The 21,718-nt window shown below is 38.4% G+C and overlaps 1 protein-coding gene across 3 annotated transcripts in view; it reads right to left on the reverse strand.

Annotated features, from left to right (window-relative positions):
• LOC122817246 (E3 ubiquitin/ISG15 ligase TRIM25-like) overlaps positions 1 to 21,718 on the reverse strand; it is a 1,463,860-nt gene that overhangs the window by 609,288 nt on the left and 832,854 nt on the right. For all 3 annotated transcript variants that reach the window (XM_044090466.1, XM_044090465.1, XM_044090464.1), the window contains exon 7: positions 13,368 to 13,430. In XM_044090466.1, coding sequence (XP_043946401.1) covers positions 13,368 to 13,430 — 63 coding nt within the window. The remainder of the gene's footprint in view (positions 1 to 13,367; positions 13,431 to 21,718) is intronic.

A 21,718-nucleotide genomic window follows, 5' to 3' on the forward strand; every position in this document is an offset into this window, starting at 1 on the left:
CAGAGAATGGTTGCAAGAGATTGAAACCTATTCTGAAACAAGAGCCAATCTATCAAAGAAACCCCACTGTCTCTCATTCATACACTACAAGCACATCTACCAGCAATTTGGAAAATGCTAGTTCAACTACTGCTTGTATTTGGAAGGAAACCACAGGATCCAGAGATAATCCACACTGCTGCAGAGCTGATATACAAACTCCACATGCCTTTCGCCAATAAAAGGCAAAGCTATTTACTGCACTACTGTACCTCTCTCACCATAATTCATTCCTTTTAAATCCAGCAGAGTCATGGGTTCATAGGTGTGTACTAGGCTAATGGCCCTGGAGCCTTTACAAGATAGCCCATAGGATTACCCTGGCATTGTGCCACCTAACCTTAGTTCCTAGTGCCTCTGTCGAGTAGAGCCACTGGAGTGATCTCCGGGGTGAATTCTATTTCCCATCCACTAATCAAGATTTCTCTTGAAGAGGGCCAGTGAGGTGCTCTGCTTGACATGTATGGGAAGTCTATTCCATAGCATGGGCAGTCTCTGGGTTACGAATCTGTCCTTGTACTTTTGCTCAGCACCTCTACTGTAAACCATACAGTAATATGGCTACTGTTTGCCAACAGAGTTTTCATGAAAAATTCCATAATTCCCCCACCTTCACTGGGACCACATCCAGAAGTATTTTCTTTACAGTACAGTACTGCACCAGTTAAGATGAGCCATTCATAGTCAAAATCTCAATCATCTTCCACTCTTTCTTTATTATGGGGCTCAGATGTTCCCATCTTGCTCCTAGCAGTTTCAGAACACCCATGAATATCATCTTCTTTCTTTTCGTCTTACCCCACTCCTTTATTTTCTCTTTCTTACAGTTTATCATTCTTTTTTCTCTTTACTGTGCAGGCTGATACACTTCACTGATTCATTCTCTATATTAACTGTCACTGAATTTTCCCATTTTTAAACAGTTGAAATACTTTATTTTGGCTACTATTTGTGTGCAGCAAAGTTGAAATACATTATTTTGACATTTTTATCAGAATCAGAGGTATACAAAGTCAACAAAGTGGCTATAATTGCTGCATACAAGGGGCTGTCTATAGATGAAATTGAATGACTCTGCTGCTGCTTGTTTAAGTATTATATTCATCATTCTAGCTTTGCAGGATTAATGTGCATTTAAGTGATGAAAAATAATATTTTACAGCAATTATCAGAAATTTCAGTAAGACGCATGCATGGATGCATCTTCATGAAGATAAAACTCAACAGCTACAATACACCTAATAATAATAATACACCCAATATTATTTCCTTATTAACATCAATGCACTGTACTGCCTTGCTCTTTAATGTAATAGCAAGATATCAATTGTGACATCATATTACGAAAATGGCATAAAATAATTAAAATTCATTTATTCAAATCCCATTAATGAGTTAAGTCTCAAAAAATGAAGTTATGTACCTACCATAACGTTCAATGTTTGTTGTCCTCCATCTCGCCTTTCTTCTTGCTGGTTGGGTTCGGAGCTGATCCTCGGCTTCAACTCAGCCAATTTACTATAGCTCGAGAGCTTTTACTGGCTCGAGGCTAACCCCTATCCCAAGATGCCTAGCGGTAGCTACCCAGATCTCATTTGTAATAGCCCACACTGGACATACATAGTAAAAAACTAATTTTACTAAGCTATTATACATTTAAGGTAGGAAAGAAAGAGGAAAAACAATGCATGGTTAACTAACCTGGTATGTCAGCAAGAAACTCAGCCAGTGTAACCAGTAAGGAACTTCTCTCGATCCTCCAGGAAGGGGGAAGGAGGGGGATGCAAGAAGGAAGGTGACATGAAGGACAACAAACATGGAATGTTATGGCAGGTACATAGCTTCTTTATGTTATGTTGTCCCATCTCGCCTTCATTCTTGCTGGTTGGGACTGCGTCCCCAGCACCTGGTTCTTGGGTGGCTCACTGGAACAAACTCTTTAGGACCGTGAAACCAAAAAACGCCCTATACCGGGGAAACCACATCCACTTTGTAAAGAGTGATAAAGGTATGAGAATTTGCCCATGTTGCTGCTGCACAGATTGAATCTAAAGGCAATTTTGCTTGGAAGGCAACTGAGGTGGCTAAGGCCCTGGTTGAATGTCCTCTGGCCCTCCCTGGAAGCATCTTTTTACGTAAATCATAAGAATAACTGATTGTGTCTGACAGCCATTTTGATAAGGTCACTTTTGAAACCAGAGAACCTAGTTTATTGTCAGCAAAGGATACAAACGATTGGTCTGATTTTCTAAGGTCTTTGGTCCTGTGTAAATAAAAATGTAATTGTCTATGAACATCCAATTGGAGTCTATACTCTGCCTTGTTGCCGTAATTGGGGAAGAACACAGGAAGGTCAATGGACCGATTTAAATTATACTCTGAACATACCGTTGACAAAAAGGAAGGATTGGGTCTAAGAGAGACTCAATCTTTGTGAAAAATGAGATACGGCAGGTGAACAGACAAAGCATGTAATTCAGAAACCTGTCTAGCTGAGGTGAAAGCAACCAAGAAAAGGGTTTTCCAAGATAGAAATTTTGGGGGACAAGATGCTGCTGGTTCAAAAGGTCAAACCTCTGCAGCAAAAATGAGCAAAATAAATCCACCGGAGACCACGTATATAGAAAAGATTTAATAATATCCACAATAGGAATAAATATATCCAAAAATCTGAGTAGGTTGAGCGCTTTCACTCGACAAGCGAGTTTCATCAGAACACTTATTAAATGCACCAGTGGTTAATTTATACAAAAATTGGCGCCAAAAGTTTCCATGACGTTAAAAGCAGTTACTTTAAAATATGTGTTATAAAAACTAATATGTTATTAAAATATAATGTAAGACTGCTATTAGTTAATAAATGCTTGCTTGTACATGATAAGTTATTTAACTGTTTAACAATAACAATGGTTTTATTGACAAGAAATCATTAATTCCTGGGTCTGTATTGGCATTAGTTAGTATCTGCCAATAGAGCTCTCTCCATGCTAAATAATTTTTAATGTTTCCTCCCCTAGGATTCTTCTTTATGACATCTATGATAGCGAACTTAAATTTGTGTTCCTCGTCATTTTCAATCATATGCCTTGCCAAGGCATTCTTAGTGTCCTTTCTTTTTATGCAATAAAGATGGGAGTAGATTCTTTGCCTAAACTCCCTCTCAGTCTTCCCTATGTAAAATGAGGGACAGACTGAGCACAAAGCTATGTACACTACCATTTTGGTCCTACAATTCCCTTTTAGTGCTAATATTCTATTTCTATTGTAATTCAATAATTCAATAGGGCTTTTATCATATATATATGGACATTGTTTGCAAAAACCACATCTATTTGTATGTATTTCTTCTGTATCTACTTTTGAAGTAATATTTCGCTCCAGCAGGCATTTTATATTCTTGCCCATTTTGTTGATAACACCAGGGGTGTGGCTATGGGTGCGGCTTGCGCACCTATATTTGCCAACCTGGTTATGTTAGACTGGGAAGAATCGATTATTTTTAGTAGTCCATGGTATGCTTCCATAGTGTACTACTCCCGCTTCTTGGATGATTTATATATTTTATGGAAAGGGGACATCACAGGCTTCTCAGAATTTTTGGACTTTATTAATTCTAGCAGTGAATACTTAAAGTTTACATCTGAATATAATGCAACGGGGGTGTCGTATTTAGATACTCTTGTAAGTGTTGAAAATGGGGGTTTAAAATCTAGAATTTTTAGAAAACCCACCTTTACCAATTCATATTTGGATTATAGGAGTTTCCACCCTACTAATGTAAAAGTATATATAAAGGCCAGTGTATTAGGGCTATAAGAATGACATCTGACCTAGCTGATACTATTTGTGAAATTGAATTTATAACTTCTTTGTTTTTGGAAAGAGGTTATGACTTAGAAATTATGAAGGATATTTCTGATTATGTTATGAGCAAAAGAGGAGATATATACACGCCCTTGCTGGGGATTAATAATACCCTAACAACTATAGACACTCTAAGCCAGTCAAAAATACACTTCAGTACATTAGAGACTGATTCTAATGAAGTAGACATGTTAGGGACTATAAGTAAAAATAAAAATAAAAGGAAAATTAATTACAATAGGGCTTGTATTATAGAATACGGGCCATTTAGCCACATCATTAAGAACATTTTATATAACAATTGGCATCTTTTAATGGATGAAGAAGAAGTAGCAGACAAAGTAGGGACAGCTCCATGTTTTATCAAAATGGGCAAGAATATAAAATGCCTGCTGGAGCGAAATATTACTTCAAAAGTAGATACAGAAGAAATACATACAAATAGATGTGGTTTTTGCAAACAATGTCCATATATATATGATAAAAGCCCTATTGAATTATTGAATTACAATAGAAATAGAATATTAGCACTAAAAGGGAATTGTAGGACCAAAATGGTAGTGTACATAGCTTTATGCTCAGTCTGTCCCTCATTTTACATAGGGAAGACTGAGAGGGAGTTTAGGCAAAGAATCTACTCCCATCTTTATTGCATAAAAAGAAAGGACACTAAGAATGCCTTGGCAAGGCATATGATTGAAAATGACGAGGAACACAAATTTAAGTTCGCTATCATAGATGTCATAAAGAAGAATCCTAGGGGAGGAAACATTAAAAATTATTTAGCATGGAGAGAGCTCTATTGGCAGATACTAACTAATGCCAATACAGACCCAGGAATTAATGATTTCTTGTCAATAAAACCATTGTTATTGTTAAACAGTTAAATAACTTATCATGTACAAGCAAGCATTTATTAACTAATAGCAGTCTTACATTATATTTTAATAACATATTAGTTTTTATAACACATATTTTAAAGTAACTGCTTTTAACGTCATGGAAACTTTTGGCGCCAATTTTTGTATAAATTAACCACTGGTGCATTTAATAAGTGTTCTGATGAAACTCGCTTGTCGAGTGAAAGCGCTCAACCTACTCAGATTTTTGGATATATTTATTCCTATTGTGGATATTATTAAATCTTTTCTATATACGTGGTCTCCGGTGGATTTATTTTGCTCATTTTTGCTGCAGAGGTTTGTCCGTTTGGATATTTGTGTGTTATTCGTGGGCTGAACCAAACGGTCATTTTTGTGCTTTCTGCTGGTTCAAAAGGTGGAAGAACCACGGAAGCTAAAACCAAGTTTCGGTCCCAAGGGGGTTTTCTTGCTGGGGGGCCATAAAAGAGTTGTACCTCGTTAGAATGCTCTGCACAGCATATGGGACATGATGTTAGAACCCAAGTCTTCTACATGAAAATTGGAGATGGCAGCTAGTTGGACCCTAATAGTAGCTGCAGCTGCCCCTCTTATAAAGGTTTTGGCCAGAAAATCAAGAATCTTGTGAACAGGAGTAGTGAAAGGATCAATATCATTACTCTTCCCCCAATAAGAGAGCCTCTTCCATTTGCTAGTGTAAATCTTCCTGGTAGTGGGCTTGTGAGAGGACACTAGAATGTGTTGTACAGCCGGGGAAATGTTTGGCTAAGACTGGAAGTAGAGAAACCAAGCAGTCAGCTTGAGAGTTTGGAGGGAAGGATGAACCCCGCCCAACTGATGCATCAGGAGGTCCAGAACTGGGTCCAGTATCCAAGGCTCCAGTTGAAGATGATGGTGAAGAAACAGGAACCATATCTGATTAGGCCAGTAAGGAGCTATGAGGATGAGTTTGCAACCCAGCGACTTTGCTTTCTGAAGTACTTTTTGAATTAGGGGGAAAGGTGGAAAAGCACAGAGTAGTCCCGGAGGCCAATCGTGAACGAGTGCATCCCTGGGTGACTGTCCCGGATGGGAGACTAGGGTGGAGTAGCTGCTGCATTTGTTGTTGAGGAGAGTGGCAAAAAGATAGCAGCATGGCTGGCCCCATTTGCAAAAAATGAAGTCCGCAACTTCTTGCTTCAGGGACCATTCATGAGGCATAAGGATGGTCCTTCTGAGCCTGTCCGCTATCATGTTGGATTTCTCGGGAATGTGCTTCACAATCAGAATTGGGAAGACCCATTGCCTACTCAAAGCACCTCCCAACACAAGGGGTAAGATCTCGTCCCACCCTGCTTGTTGACGTACCATACCACTAACATATTGTCTGTCTGAATTGCAATGGTCCCGGTAGGTAGAGAGTCTTGAAGTGCTTCCAATGCCAGAAGCACTGTTCTCATCTCTAGGACATGCAAATGGTACTCATGAGGTTGCCACATTCCTGGGACAGTCTGTCCCAGATAATGCCCCCCCACCCTGGAAAGGTGTCCGTGGTCACTGTGGCTACTGGATGGGGGTCTAGAAAGGGTCTGCCCACAGTCACATGGGGGGAGACGAGCCACCATACTAAGTCCTTTTTGCAAGTTTCCATGATCAAGATCATGTGCGACATTGGGTAAATCATGGAAAGACCACTGAGCGAAAAGAAGCCACTGCAGAATTCTCATGTGGAAGTGTGCCAAAGGAACTAGTGTAATTGCTGTGGCCATTGAGCCCAAGACTTGTAATACTTCCCTTGCCTGAACTCTCGTCTTCTTTATGAGAAACGAAACTTGCTGATGAATGGTTGACACCCTGTCTTGAGGCAGCTTTGCCATCATGCGTCTTGTATCTAAGTCTGCCCCTATAAAGGTAATAGACTGACAAGGCAACAAGGCAGACTTTTCGTATTTTATGATGATGCCTAGCTGGGAACAAGTTTGGATTGTGTAGACACATGCTTTGATCAGTTGATGCTGGGTGGTGGCAGTGAGGAGCCAGTCGTCTAGATATGGAAACACCTGGAATCCTAGATGCCTCAGGTGAGCCGTGACCACTGCCAAACACTTGGTGAACACCCTGGGGGCTGTGGTGAGACCAAAGGACAGGGCTCTGAACTGATAATGACTGGCTCCCAGCCAGAAGTGTAAGAATCTCCTAGATTGCCTGTCCATTTTTATGTGGTAGTACGCATCCTGGAGATCTATGGAGCACATCCTATTGTCCTGACCCAAGAAGGGAAGAATGGACTGCAGTGTTACCATCTGGAACTTCGTCTTTTTTACCGATTTGTTTAGCTTGCCGAGATCCAAAATGGGTCTCCAGTCCCCTGTTTTTTTTGGAACTTAAAAGAACCTTGAGTAAGTTCCAGATTCAATTTGGTCTGCAGGGACTTCTTGGATGGCTCTTTTTTCTAGCAATCTTTGTACCTTTAGGATTGCTTGACCCTGAAGACTGGGTGGAACATCTGGGATAGAATGTTTTTCTTTTGAGGGGAGTAACTGGGAAAAAGGAATTTTGTAACCCCTGGATATTATTGACAGTACCCATGTTTCATTCCTGATAGTTTGCCCCCGACTGCCTCCAAAGGCAGACAGTCGGGCCTCCCTTCAGGAGTGCTGGAAGGGCCTAGCAGAGAACGTATCTCTGTTGCCCTGCTGTTGTGGACCTCCTCTGCCATGAGGGCAGCATCTTCTGTTTCTTCTGTTGTTTCCCCCTCTGCCCCTGGGAGAAAAATCTCCACATGTGTCAGGCAAAGCACTCTGGGATTTCCGATACCACATTTTCCACTCTTCTGTCCTTTAGGATAGGGTCTAGATGGAGTGGAAAAATGGACTCCTATGGCAGAGAGAGTCTTGTCATCTGTTCACACCTGGTGACAGTCTCTTTTACCTGAGGCCCAAACAAAGACGAGCCATTGAAGGAGCTAATGGTAAATGAAGACTTGAAAGGTTCCGCAGACTGACAAAGGCGCATCCAGGAGTGTCTCCGCAAAGCTACTCTGGTACCTGCTGCCCTACTCACTCCATCTGCCACATAAGAAATGAGACTCATAGAGGAGTTAACCACTGAAGTCAAGGTCGCAAGCTGGGAAGACACCCTGTTCGCAACTTCTTCACCTGTAGGATCTTGCAGGGTATCTCTTAGCTCCTTGAGGAGATCCCTCTGAAGTCGTGTGAAGTGTGACAAGTAATTTATTAACCTGAGAGTAAAGGTCGCTGAAGAGAACATATGCTTCCCATATCTGTTCATCATATGAGACTCCTTGTTCAGCAAATGGACAGATGAAGTTTCCACAAGTTCCTTCTTAGTAGCTGCTGCCACCACCATGGCATAAACAGGGACCCCTTTGGAAAGGAAGGATTTATCCTCAGGAGCAGTAATAAATTTATTTAGACTCCTCTAAACTGGTTCCATGGTCTCTGGAGCGCTCCACGCCTTTCGACTCACTACAGACAAAAGTGGGTCAAAAGGCGGAGACACCAAAGAGGTAGACGGTCAGAAACTAAATGCGTCCAGGTAGACAGACTCATCCTCAGAAGGGGCTAGGGACTTCCAGCCACCCCTCTGTCTAAGGATTTCCAAGATGTTCGAAAAGGAGACATCCTCAGAGGGGGACCGTGGGGACCCTTCTGATTCATCCAAGTCTGTGTCTGAAGTGATGGACTCAGGGGAGTCCAGATGCTTCATCTTGCATCTTTTCTTCCGACAGACCTCCGAATGTTTGAGGGCGGTTTCGGAAGAAGTGGGGGTTGCCCAATGGAGTGTCTTGGGGCATAGGTTCCCTACACTTGGAGGCAAGAGGAGGGTCAAAGGCAGGCACAGGCTCCGCAGGAGAAGGAGCCAATGGAGGTGAGGATGGAGCAGTCTCAGGAGACAGCACGCTCCTCATCACCTCAAAGTGCCATGGTCCTGAGTCAAAGGAGCCTCCAGCTCCAAAGAGCCCAGAGGTATCCTGCGAACAGAGAACGACGGCTCTGAAGCTGATGTTGGAGCTGAGCTCACCTGCGCTGGAGCTCCGAGAGGGAGAGTGGGGTAGGACAAGGAGCCGGCAAGAGAGCTTTGTGTCCAGATCCCTCGATGGACTGAAACATCGAGGAGATCAGAGTGGGTGTCAGAACCGATAAAGGAGAAGTAACCAGAGCCGATGTTCCACCACCACGACCTCTATGCACTCCGGCTCCTAGCTCGAGAGAGTTGGAGGAGGACCCAATGGAGAAGCTGGATGGGCAGAAGGAGCCAATTCCTTATGGGCTGGGCTCGAGAGTAATTTAGCAAATGCCTTTGACTTGAAGAGCCTATTGACCACTCCCTGATCCAAAAGCCCGGAGAACCAAGAGAAGTGCGAAGAGGACCAGTGACTGCCCACGCTGGACTGCAGCAAAGGAGATTGTGGATTCGAGCGTACCGGCTCCAAAGGAGAATATCTTGTTCTTCTATGGGTCTGGACTCACTCCGAGGACACTGATGGAGCCGCTGGAGACTTAGCTTTGTCAAAGTCAACACTGGGAACCGACAGAGCTGAAGGTTTCACTATGGATTTTGTCTGTTCTGAACTAGGAACTGATGGCTTAGTGGATTTCTCGGACACTTTATCCGGTTGAGGACACTGAGACGAAGAATCTTGAGGGTTCTTCAGAAGGCCTCGTAAAATTAACTTATTCTTTTTCTCCTGTAGGACTCTGGAACTGAAAGCATGATAGATAGAGCACGAGTCCTGTAGGTGAACAGCCCCTAAACAATATACACAACTCGTGTGCTCATCCGTAAGGGACATTTTTTGAACCCAGAGGGTTTCGACTCTTTGGACATAGTGGATAATTTGACAGAAAAAATTACCAGAGCGAGAAAAGAAGGCTGTAACAGCTAACAGCACACAACAACTAAAACTACTATAAAGGCTGTAACGGCTAGCCCAAACAACAGGAAAAGAAATCTCTCTCTCTTTTTTTTTTAAAGGAAAGAGAAGAAGAAGAAAGGGGAGAGCCTCTAATTTAAACGGTGACTCCCCCAAAAGGAGAGCCTCTAACTTAAACAGCTATCCCAGAAACGGTGGGGAAAAAGAAGAGGATCCCTCTAATTTAAAAGGGCTCAAAGAGGAAGGCAAGGCCTGTAGAAGAAAATGACGGCCAAAAACACCCACAGCAAGTAGAAAACAAGGTTGTTAGACTAACAGGGGATAATATACCCTCTAACAATGTTAATTAAACAACAAAACCCTGTAGAGGATAACAATATAAGTGAAAAACTACTAGTTACTTAGCCTGAGCCAGTAGTCACAATGTTGATGCTGCAAGCAGCAAACGAGATCTGGGTAGCTACTGCTAGGCATCTTGGGATAGGGGTTAGCCTTGAGCCAGTAAAAGCTCTCGAACTATAGTAAATCGGCTGAGTCGGAGCCGAGGATTGGCTCTGAACCCAACCAGCAAGAACGAAGGTGAGATGGGACAACATAACATCAAGTTTTTTCTGTACATGGAAAACATTTTTTTCCAAACACCTTTATTGAATTACACTTGTGACATAGGCAAATTTGCATTCATATAAAAGTAATCAAACTATAATTAACATAACAGACATTTTACTTCACATATATTCGTATATATCATGTAACCTAAACAACACTATATAAATCATTCAATTCCTGCCCATTTTTAATTTTTTTTAACAAGAAACATTTTTATTAAACCATTACTTACTATAAAGCCAATCATATATTTATATAAATGAAAACAACCCACACCAACACAGTCCTAGTTACAAGCATTTTGCATCACAAACCATACTGACACACTCCCAGTTGCAAACATTATACATCACTTATAATCTACCCAGTAAATCACTTATAATCTACCCAATCTTTTTCAGTCTGACATTACATAGCTCATTTAAGTCCTGTCATCTTTAAAATATCATTCCTCCCTTGTATGTGTTGTTCCCACAATTCCCATTTTTTTCCTATGTAGTTTGCTCTTAGCATTTTCTAAAGATCTCAGTTCCAGTTGTTTTATCTCTGTTACTATACTCTATTTCTAGTATAGCTGGTTTAGATTTGATTTCCATTTTCTAGTAGTTGCTTTTTTGGCAACCACCATTATCAGACACAGCAAGACCTTGCCATGCCTAGGCAGTTATGACTCTGTATCATAGCTCAGAAAAATCATCTCACTCATCAGACCAATCTGCCCACCCAGCATCTCTGACAGTGCATCCCACAGGGAATCCTTAAAGTCCACCAATTCACTGCACTCCCAGAAAAAATGTTCCCAATTACATCTTTCTTCCCCCACCACGCCTCCAGAATTTGCTGTCTGCCTCATGAAAAATATCTATGCTAACATTTACTCCCATTGTTTCTTTGTGAATTGCTTATTCAATCTCTCTCCCCAACCCTTTCTAAACCTCCACTGATTGATTATTATAGTTATCATGCAATATTTTATATGCTCCACTAATTATTCATTTTTTTTAATGGCAGCTGTTCTGTTCCAGATTCTACTAAAACTCTACCAGTGCTGGTCTTTCATTTAGGACCCCCCTCTTTCTTCCTCTTTGCCTATACTCTGATATGAATCTCTGATAGGGAAGGCAGTCTCTAACTTGCAGTCCAAATAAATTCTTGACGTCTTCCCATTCTATCATCTTTCCCTCTCTAGTTATTTGCTCCCAACACCTTGGTTCCTTTGCCAGTTTTCTCCAATAAATTCCAGTCCCCTCTTGCCTACTGTTGCTATCCCTAATTGCAGTCACTCTTAACGTCAGAATCTCCTTTCTCCAATCCAGTGCTGGCTTAGTTCTTAAGAGTACTTTCTGCAACTTTATGGATTTAATATTCTGTATGATTATTGTTATTCTCTTTAAAGGCCTTCATCCAAAATTCAAGTCTCTCCTTGTTTCTTGCACTTCCCCCATTTCATCATCCCTTTCCACTTTGAAATATAGCTTTCTGCTTGTGCTATGTACAGGAGTCTTATCTGTGTAGCGAGTAAAACGTTAAAGTATACATGTATCTGTCAGATGTATCAAATACTGAGTGCATCATTACTTACGTAGTATGGCCGTACTAATTAATAATGGAAGTGCGAGAGGTAAATAAAACTATGTTAGTAAAAACATCCATCCACAACCCCTTTTCATATTTTTGTACATGGGGTTGGGGTGTCACTTTAACTGTGACAATCCTCTAGATTACCGATAATTACAGAAATGAGAATATGGGAAGACAGATCAGTGACAGGCAGTCCAGCAGACAAGCAAATGTATAACAAAAGCCAAAAGATAAATTAAGACAAATTGTAGAAATGCACTGGTGGAAGATACAGAAATGGAGGATAATAAAGAGGAGGATAAATGAAGGATAAGAAAGGGAAATGAAGACTATGGGTAGCTTATGTGACTCCAAAACAGTCATTACAACTACAATTGTAAATTTAATAGGTCAGTAAGTCCTTTTTAAATTATAAGGCAGATCCAATGGATGATCCTATTCAATGCAGTGTTCAAGGTAGGGGGTAGGGGGTACAGTGCAGGCAAAGGGTCTGGGTCTAGAGTGAAGTGAGCATTTAATGATCTTCACTATACTGTTGTCTAGGAGCCCTGATCACAGAGTTCTTGACAGGAAAATAATCTGAGCTAGTATCTTACTAAAACAGAAAGAAGGCAAAGTTTAAAACTGTATAAGTCACATTTGCTAATATAAAACCTGGCAATGGTGCCCCATTTTGGAAGCCATGTGGTATGTACCATAAAATGGCATCCTATGTTTGAGGATGCCTGTAACTTACCACTGTTGGCATTAGATTTTATTCTAAGTGAATTAAGCATATTGAAATATTGTAAACAGGTACCTTTTGTAAGTCCAAAACTAGCTTCTTTGGTTAGGAATGTTGCCACAGTAACACCCTTTTAGCATACAGAAAAAGGTGTCTTTGAATTAAATCAACATGGTTATTAAAAGAGAGAGAGAGAGCTGTATCCATAGTATTGCAAAAACATGAAGGACTGCACTATCTGCAGTGCCAGAAGGGGACACAACAGGTTGCTCAGGTTTAACCCAGGAAATCAAATACTAATTTTTAAGAATTGCTGGTTTTCAGTGAGCTACTTATCTTCAAAACTAGGATAGAAAAATTCAGCGAGATCTCCCTGTAGATTGGATCTGACACTCATTAAACACTTTTCACACAACAGTGAGAGATGTTTGGTTTAATCAAACAAGTACATGTCCTAAATTTATTCTCCAAAAGTTAAGGACACTTGTAAACTAAAGTATGACTTCATTAGCTGCTGAAAAAAGTAAATTATTATTGGCAACACTTAGGAAAGAGAAAACTCCACAGCTGACTGTAAAGTAGGACACCAAGTTCATAATCAATTTTAAACAAATTCCATTTATAATGTGACAAAATATGCTGTTCTGTCTGGGATGGCAGCACCAAAATAAGTTGCATTTATTTAATTCCTATAAAAAATATCACATTTTGCTTTTGCACATAAGCCTGTAAATATTCTAAGCTGCGTAGCCATTAGAACATTTGATAAAGTATAAAGCGTAAACATACTCACATTCTCCTCTATCTTCAGTGGAACTTTGAGGACCAGAAAAATGTCTTCTGTCAGCACTCTTACCTGCATTAACAGTATGTGATTCACCATTAAGCAAACTTACAAAGAATGTACCAAATGTATAAGCACATATTTTTTGCTTACAGTGAGATTTAACTGCATTAAATGATTTGCCTACATTTGTGCAGTATGCAAGTGAAAATTCAGAGATTCAAACCAAGATCGGCATGACAATGCTTATTAGCAGTCCACAGCTTTAACCTTGTGTAGTACAATTCCAGGTGAAATGTATGAGGAATGAAAAAATCCAGTAAGCCAAATATTGAGAAAATGACATAGCTGTCAGCTATTATGTGCAATTTTCAATATTATTTACTATGTTTGACAAGTATGTTTTTCAACTAAAGAGTTGAGCCCCTTTACTTATGAATGTAGAGAGCAATATCTCCAAAGATAAATCCAGTGTATGTACACCAGTAGGTAACAGAATCTTTCTAACAGAAACCTCCAGTTTTTGACAGTTTATACATAGCACAGTATACCAAGTCACTACAGAAAGAGTTAAAATAGAAAATCAGCATACTTATCTGTTTTTCTAAAAAGAATAAAAGAGTGTGTGCTCTACAAAAATGGAAAATTGCTTTCTACACTTGGTGGTTAAGTAGTCATTTTCATAAAAGAATGAAATTAAAATCCAAGTTATTTTTAAAATTAAAAAACATCAGGTATACAGACGCAGAAGGTACAATAAAAAGGCACACAATGACAAAACTGTAACATAGTCATCAGTGACTATTGCACCAGAAAGCATACATTTCTCAGTTTAAGCAAAGTAATCGTTACTACATTTGTATACTGCTGCCATAATTCTGTCATGAGATATGTGGCTGATAAAAAACAGATTAGCATTTTGAATACTGCGTTAATGCTTTTTTCTCAAATCTTTTTATTAAAATTTTAAAACAAGACTAAAAATTATAATGAAAAAAAGTGTCACAACAATAAAAAATAAAAATGCTATTTACAATGGTGTCTACATAAACAAATGCAATTATTAATCATTCAGCTTATAAATTTATGTCATATCATCATATACTCAGTTTTCAAGTATCTCTAACTTTTTTCTAAGAGTTATAATATGAAGAGTATCAGTTACCATCTTGATTGTACGTAATTCCTGTTGAGAAACATTAATTACAATATTCTTGAACTCTTTAAATGAAAGAGGAGTCTCATTTTTCTAGTTTAAGGTTATCACTTTATGATAAATAGCTAACAGACTCCATAAGAGAGAAGATTTAGATCTGGCAACTCATCTAGGTAGTTGAATAAAACTAGAGATTTAGTTAAATTAAATTTCTCATTAAAAACAGATTGCAAGAAAAAATTAAATTTTCCCAAAATGATTTGAGTAGTTTACAATCACAAAACATATGCTGCCAATCCACTTTTAATTTTAGTTTGTATTTCCAACATCCAAAATCTTTTTTAAATATAAGTTCCATTTTATGAGGGGTAATAAAAATTATGTGAATACATTTCCAAGAAATTAACCTCCATTGCAATGAAAGGGTAGTTTGTTTTGAAGATATCAACATTATTTTTTATCTTCTTCACTAGGAAGTTGATTAATTAATCTATAATAATCCCACATTGTATCTTTGTAGTATAATTTCATATGTTTGACTATTCTGTATGTTTTAGATAGGGACCCTTTTCCTAAAATAATCATGAGTTCTACAACTTTTGGAACAGAGTCTTTAACACTAGGTATGTTGGCTCTAGTCCATTAATAATAAATTGTCTAAAGGTTTGTATTTCTAATCACATTTTATTATTTATATCATTTATTCATGATATATTCTGCAGAAAGATGCTTCTGAGAATTCATCAGTTGACGCCAATATAGTAATATTTTTCTCTACATTCAGTTATTTTTGAGCTATCAAAAGTGACATTACTATTTTGTGTACAAGCTATAGGAAATAATAAGAATGACCATATTTTAACTCCTGGATTTTTGTTTATAAAATTTTTAAATATTCTTAATATACTTGCTATGTATCTGGAACATATAGGTTTGTTTTACTTTCAAAAATATGGTCCCTATTTCAGTGTATTGATTTGGTACCATATAAGTTAACATTAACCAAATTATTTCTTGTATTTCCACTTGGCAGAATAATTAGAGTTTAAATATAACATTATTCTCTTAATAATTGATGATAGCCCATATTTTTCTATATCTGGAAGTCCAATACCACCTAATGTCCAATCCTTTAGATAAAGACTTAATGCTAGTCTAGGTTTATTAGAAAACCATAAAAAATTAACATTAATTTGTTAAATTGTTTCATACATTCCTTAGGAAGACGAAGTGAAATAACCTGAATACGGTATAGTAACTTTGGAAGAATAATCATTTTAATTAAAGAAAATCTCTCTTCCACTGTAAAAAAAAAGTCTGTTCCATTTATATAAAAGAAGTCTTATTTTTTCAGCACCAAAATGAAATATTTTTACCAGCAACTACTTCAGCAGTTTGTCCAAGTATGCACAACCACCAAAATGACACATTTCTTCCAAACCCCCTTCAGCAGTCTGTCCAAGTTTGCACAAGCAGCAAAATTAAAAATTTCCCCCAAAGAGACCTTCAGCAATCTGTCCAAGTTTGCACAAGAACCAAAATGAAACACTCCCCCTCAACTGATCCCTTTTAGCAGTTTGTACAAGTATGCACAAGAAGTATACTACTTCAGAGACTTTTTTTCTCTCTCTTAGTATCTCTTTCAACATACTGAATGTGCCCACAGTTAGTGATTTAAATTTTTGAAAACAGTACATCCCTCAGCTTGCTGTAGGCACCAGTAATATAGGCCAAGCACTGTCTTGCTTGACTTTGGCGCTGCCCCCTCTACCTACACAGCCTATCACAGGCCTTTTGGGTATATGTATATATATATATATATATATATATATATATATATATATATATGCATATATATATATTTTTTTTACTTTATGTTGGTGAATTGTGCCCTGGGCAAGACAGAACCTGGGGTTACTGCCCCATTCATCCCATCCTAGATATACTACTGGCAGACTTACCATTCACTCTTGATCCTCCACAATATTATCCACTTCATGCAAGTCCTTCCAAGTCTCTGGAGTCCAAAAAAGGAAAAGACAATACTTCTACTCCTAAATCTTCCTATAAGAAATCATTGTTTTTTTATCATCAAACAGATATGATGTGCTCATTGATCAACAAAAGAAAGGCATGTGCACTATAGAAGATATGAAGTTCTCCTCCATAACAATTTCTATGATAGAAATTCATTGAACTGAAGCTGTTTACCAGACCTATCAATCTGTTAGCACAAGAACAATGGTCAAATCCAAAAATACAGGAGGGGAAATGGCCCAAAAATGAGTGACAGAGTTTAAATATACTGCTCTTATAAACTTAGAAAGTTGACAGAATAGCAGGGTTTGTCTTAGCATGTACTTTCTAAATGATATGAAGTTGTTGTTGTTGTTGTTGTGTCTTTCGGCTTTTCCCAGTTAGGGGTCGGCACAGCGGAACTCCGGTCTGCTAATGACTGGCAGTTGATTTTTATGTACTGAGTTGCCAGCCCTGAAGCACAACCTTCAACAAAGGAACGCCCATTCACGCATGTCTCCATGCAGAAGACGCTGTAGCTGAGAGTCGAACTGGACAGCGTCTTACTGTGAGGCGACAACGCTTCTGCAGCACCACTACCACGGTCTGAAACTGAAATGGCTGCAATTATTTTGGAACTTCAATCTTCAGTGATTTGTCAGAAAAAAATGTTACGAGGAACAGACCTAAAAATATGAGGCAAAAATTGGGATATTCTGCAAAACTCTGGACAGCTTAGAGTTATGTGAATAACCCAGGGTAAATAGTGACCATCAGACTGTTTTTAAAACTGCAGCCTAACAACGGGTTACTTTATGTTTGCTAAATGCTGCAGTAACTTTCTTTGCTCTAAATAATTTAAAATGGTGTTTTATAGTAGACCTTTAAGATGCTGCTTGCCTTAGTCTGGCTATATAGCCATTAATGAACTTGGTACAAGGTATGCTACCAGACAACTGATATCCATCTATTCCAGATTTTATGCCTTACACACGTAGGGATTTGCAGGTTTACAGACCTTTTGGGTACTTCATCACTGTATGGACCACAATGGACAAGTGATTTCGAAAAGTACAGTTGTGTACACTTACTAAAAATGTAGATGTTCGAGTGTATTCACTGTTCCAGTCATCACATTTGGGTTATCCCTGCCAGGGTAGCCCTCGGCCGGCCCGAATACCAGAGGCTTAGTATTTCTGCTTCAGTTGCTATCACTTCAGGATTGACGTCAGGTCATCAGTAGTATAAAGTAAGCCAGCCGACACCATTACATCAGTTTTTCTTGCTCTAACATGTCAGGAGCCCCCAAGTAGGAGTCAGGTTATGGTGGAAGAACCCCACCAGTAGAAAGTAAATATCAATATGTCCCTTGTAAGGAAAGAGAAAAAAAAAGGGGGATGGAAGGAGGGAAACCAGGACTGCAACAGTGAATACAGCAACCAACACAGCAAACCAAAGTTCAGATAAAAACAGCAGCAGGAACTAGATCCAAAATTTTTATTGCACTTGGTGCCTAGGCCACCACAGCCTTCAAAGAGTAATGTTTTTAATAAAATCTTCCGCTGTATGTCTGTGTGTGTATACATACATATATATATATATATATATATATATATATATATATATATATATGCAAAAAATTCCCAGGAGCCGTATATCAAGATAGAACACTGGCGTTGCTGCCACCAAACCACTCAAACGTATGAAGAACACAGTCACAGGTAGAGATGGTGAATCATATAAAATTAATCCAGCATCAAGTAGTTCAATTCAAATTGATTCAGCAGCGAATAAAAGCAGCTTGCATACGATAAAACAACTTTATTTAATAAAAGTAAGCGCTTTCACTGTTAATATCACCGCTTCATCAGACAAACAAGAGACAATGTAACTGTAGTTGCTTTTGAACCAAGTAATATCTGCTCACAACCAATTAAAACAAGAGAGACTGTCATGTGACAATTATACTTGCTTCCACCAAATCATTTAAAGAGGTATTAGAGAATATATGCATATGGACTGCATATACTGCATGAAACAAAAGTATAGTGTTGAAAATTTATAGAAAATACTAAAATACATCAACAAGACACTTCTTGAAATGTGCAACAAAATGATAAAATCATAACAACTGAGCTATTGCAAAGATGTATAAACTCAACAGCATTGTTGCCTGACAGAAACTTTTAAAACTTTTAAAACTACAAAAATAAATGACATACCTAAACAAGCAATATACAATTATCTTAATGTCCTGCCCTTTAAATGAGGTTTTAAAGAAACAACCTCATTTAACCCCCTGCCTCTGTGTGCTCCTAGCCTTAAAATCCAATTCAATTCAGCCTCCTCCGTCTTGTTAACTAGGTCTCCTAATCGTTCAGAAACTCTCTGCATGTATAATATCTGAAACAAAAAAGTGTGCATAGACCCAGACCCTAGAGTATGTTTAGCCAGAGCACTACAGTTATCTTTCCTAGCTAGACAATAATTGTGGTCCCTAATACGTTCTCTCAAGGATCTGTTGGTTTTTCCCACATAAAAACAAAAACATTGTACACAATGTGCAACATACACTATATGTCTACTGTTGCAATTAGAAGCTACCCTGATATCCCACAACCTGCCTGTATCAGGGTGGTTAAAAAAGTGGGATTCATCAATAAAATGACATTGAGCACAAACTCCACATCTACTAGTTCTAAGAGACCAGGTGGGAGGAGGCGGAGTGGCAATGGAACTAGTCAAACTATGACACAACATTTGCTTCAAACACGGCATATTACTATAAGTAAATCTGGGTTGAACACCAACTATATCCTTTACTTGGTCATCAACAACCAGGATGTTCCAATTCCTAACTACTGCCTGCTTCACTACTTCCACATTCAGCCCATATGGTGCAATAAAGGACTCATACTGAGGTTTTGAGACCAAGTATGTCATTGGTAACCCACAGATCAGTTTTTTTTAAACGATTTGTGGATGATTTGTTTCTTGTGTGGCAAGGTTCCTCTGAATCATTACATGAGTTTCATTCTAGGTTGAATGACACCAGTACTTTTCTGAAGTTTACAATGCATAGTTCCTCTGAAACCATTGACTATTTGGATGTCAATGTTTTTATTCAAAAAGGGAAATTAGGCACAAAAGTGCATCGGAAACCCTGCTCTAAGCCCTCATATCTACACAGGGAAAGCATGCACAGCCCACATATATTCAACAACATCATTAAGGGGCAGGCCATGCGCCTGTCGAGGTTGTCCAGTACAGAGCAGCTGTTCGATATTGAACTAATGCAGCTTGAAGAAGGCCTGATTGCTCGTGGTTATTCTACAGAAGAGATAAGTAAGGTGTATTCTAGCATGGACTACATCAGGGCCAATAGAGCCCAACCTTTTTTCTCTGACAACAACAGACAAACTAAAGTCCCAATCTCTAAACCTTAGTATGAGTCCTTTATTGTACCATATGGGCTGAATGTGGAAGTAGTGAAGCAGGCAGTAGTTAGGAATTGGAACATCCTGGTTGTTGATGACCAAGTAAAGGATATAGTTGGTGTTCAACCCAGATTTACTTATAGTAATATGCCGTGTTTGAAGCAAATGTTGTGTCATAGTTTGACTAGTTCCATTGCCACTCCGCCTCCTCCCACCTGGTCTCTTAGAACTAGTAGATGTGGAGTTTGTGCTCAATGTCATTTTATTGATGAATCCCACTTTTTTAAGCACCCTGATACAGGCAGGTTGTGGGATATCAGGGTAGCTTCTAATTGCAACAGTAGACATATAGTGTATGTTGCACATTGTGTACAGTGTTTTTGTTATGTGGGGAAAAACCAACAGATCCTTGAGAGAACGGATTAGAGACCACAATTATTGTCTAGCTAGGAAAGATAACTGTAGTGCTCTGGCTAAACATACTCTAGGGTCTGGGTCTATGCACACTTTTTTGTTTCAGATATTATACATGCAGAGAGTTTCTGAACGATTAGGAGACCTAGTTAACAAGACGGAGGAGGCTGAATTGAATTGGATTTTAAGGCCAGGAGCACACAGAGGCAGGGGGTTAAATGAGGTTGTTTCTTTAAAACCTCATTTAAAGGGCAGGACATTAAGATAATTGTATATTGCTTGTTTAGGTATGTCATTCATTTTTGTAGTTTTAAAAGTTTTAAAAGTTTCTGTCAGGCAACAATGCTGTTGAGTTTATACATCTTTGCAATAGCTCAGTTGTTATGATTTTATCATTTTGTTGCACATTTCAAGAAGTGTCTTGTTGATGTATTTTAGTATTTTCTATAAATTTTCAACACTATACTTTTGTTTCTTGCAGTATATGCAGTCCATATGCATATATTCTCTAATACCTCTTTAAATGATTTGGTGGAAGCAAGTATAATTGTCACATGACACTCTCTCTTGTTTTAATTGGTTGTGAGCAGATATTACTTGGTTCAAAAGCAACTACAGTTACATTGTCTCTTGTTTCTGATGAAGCGGTGATATTAACCGCGAAAGCGCTTACTTTTATTAAATAAAGTTGTTTTATCGTATACAAGCTGCTTTTATTCGCTGCTGAATCAATTTGAATTGAACTACTTGATGCTGGATTAATTTTATATGTTTCACCATCTCTACCTGTGACTGTGTTCTTCATACGTTTGAGTGGTTTGGTGGCAGCAACGCCAGTGTTCTATCTTGATATATGCCTCCTGGGAAATTTTTGCATTTTTCCTTGGGATTTTGGTTTGTTTCGTCGATATATATATGTATGTGTATATATATATATATATATATATATATATATATATATATATATATATATATATATATATATATATATATATATATACCCCTTAACAAACAATCAATTAATAAAACAATCAAATAATAAAACAATTACATCAATTAATTGCAACAGTTTAAAGCAAACATTTCCAATTAATTTCTTTATTCAACCCCCATTGGTATAAAAGTATCAAATTTTAAAATAAACACAGTTTCTCTGTAAGCTAGTATATTTTTAATCAATCTTTCATCTCCCTTTCTTACCATAACTTTTTCCAAAATTGTTGCTTATAACAGACCACTATCTCCCTGATGTTTCTACATAAAATGTAATGCTATAGGACTTTCCAATTTATGCCTTTTAATGTCTCTAATATGTTCCTGCAACCTAATTCTAAATT

The sequence above is a fragment of the Protopterus annectens genome, chromosome 12.part0, assembly GCF_019279795.1.
Source record: "Protopterus annectens isolate FY-2018-M chromosome 12.part0, PAN1.0, whole genome shotgun sequence".
Taxonomy (NCBI): Eukaryota; Metazoa; Chordata; order Ceratodontiformes; family Protopteridae; genus Protopterus; species Protopterus annectens.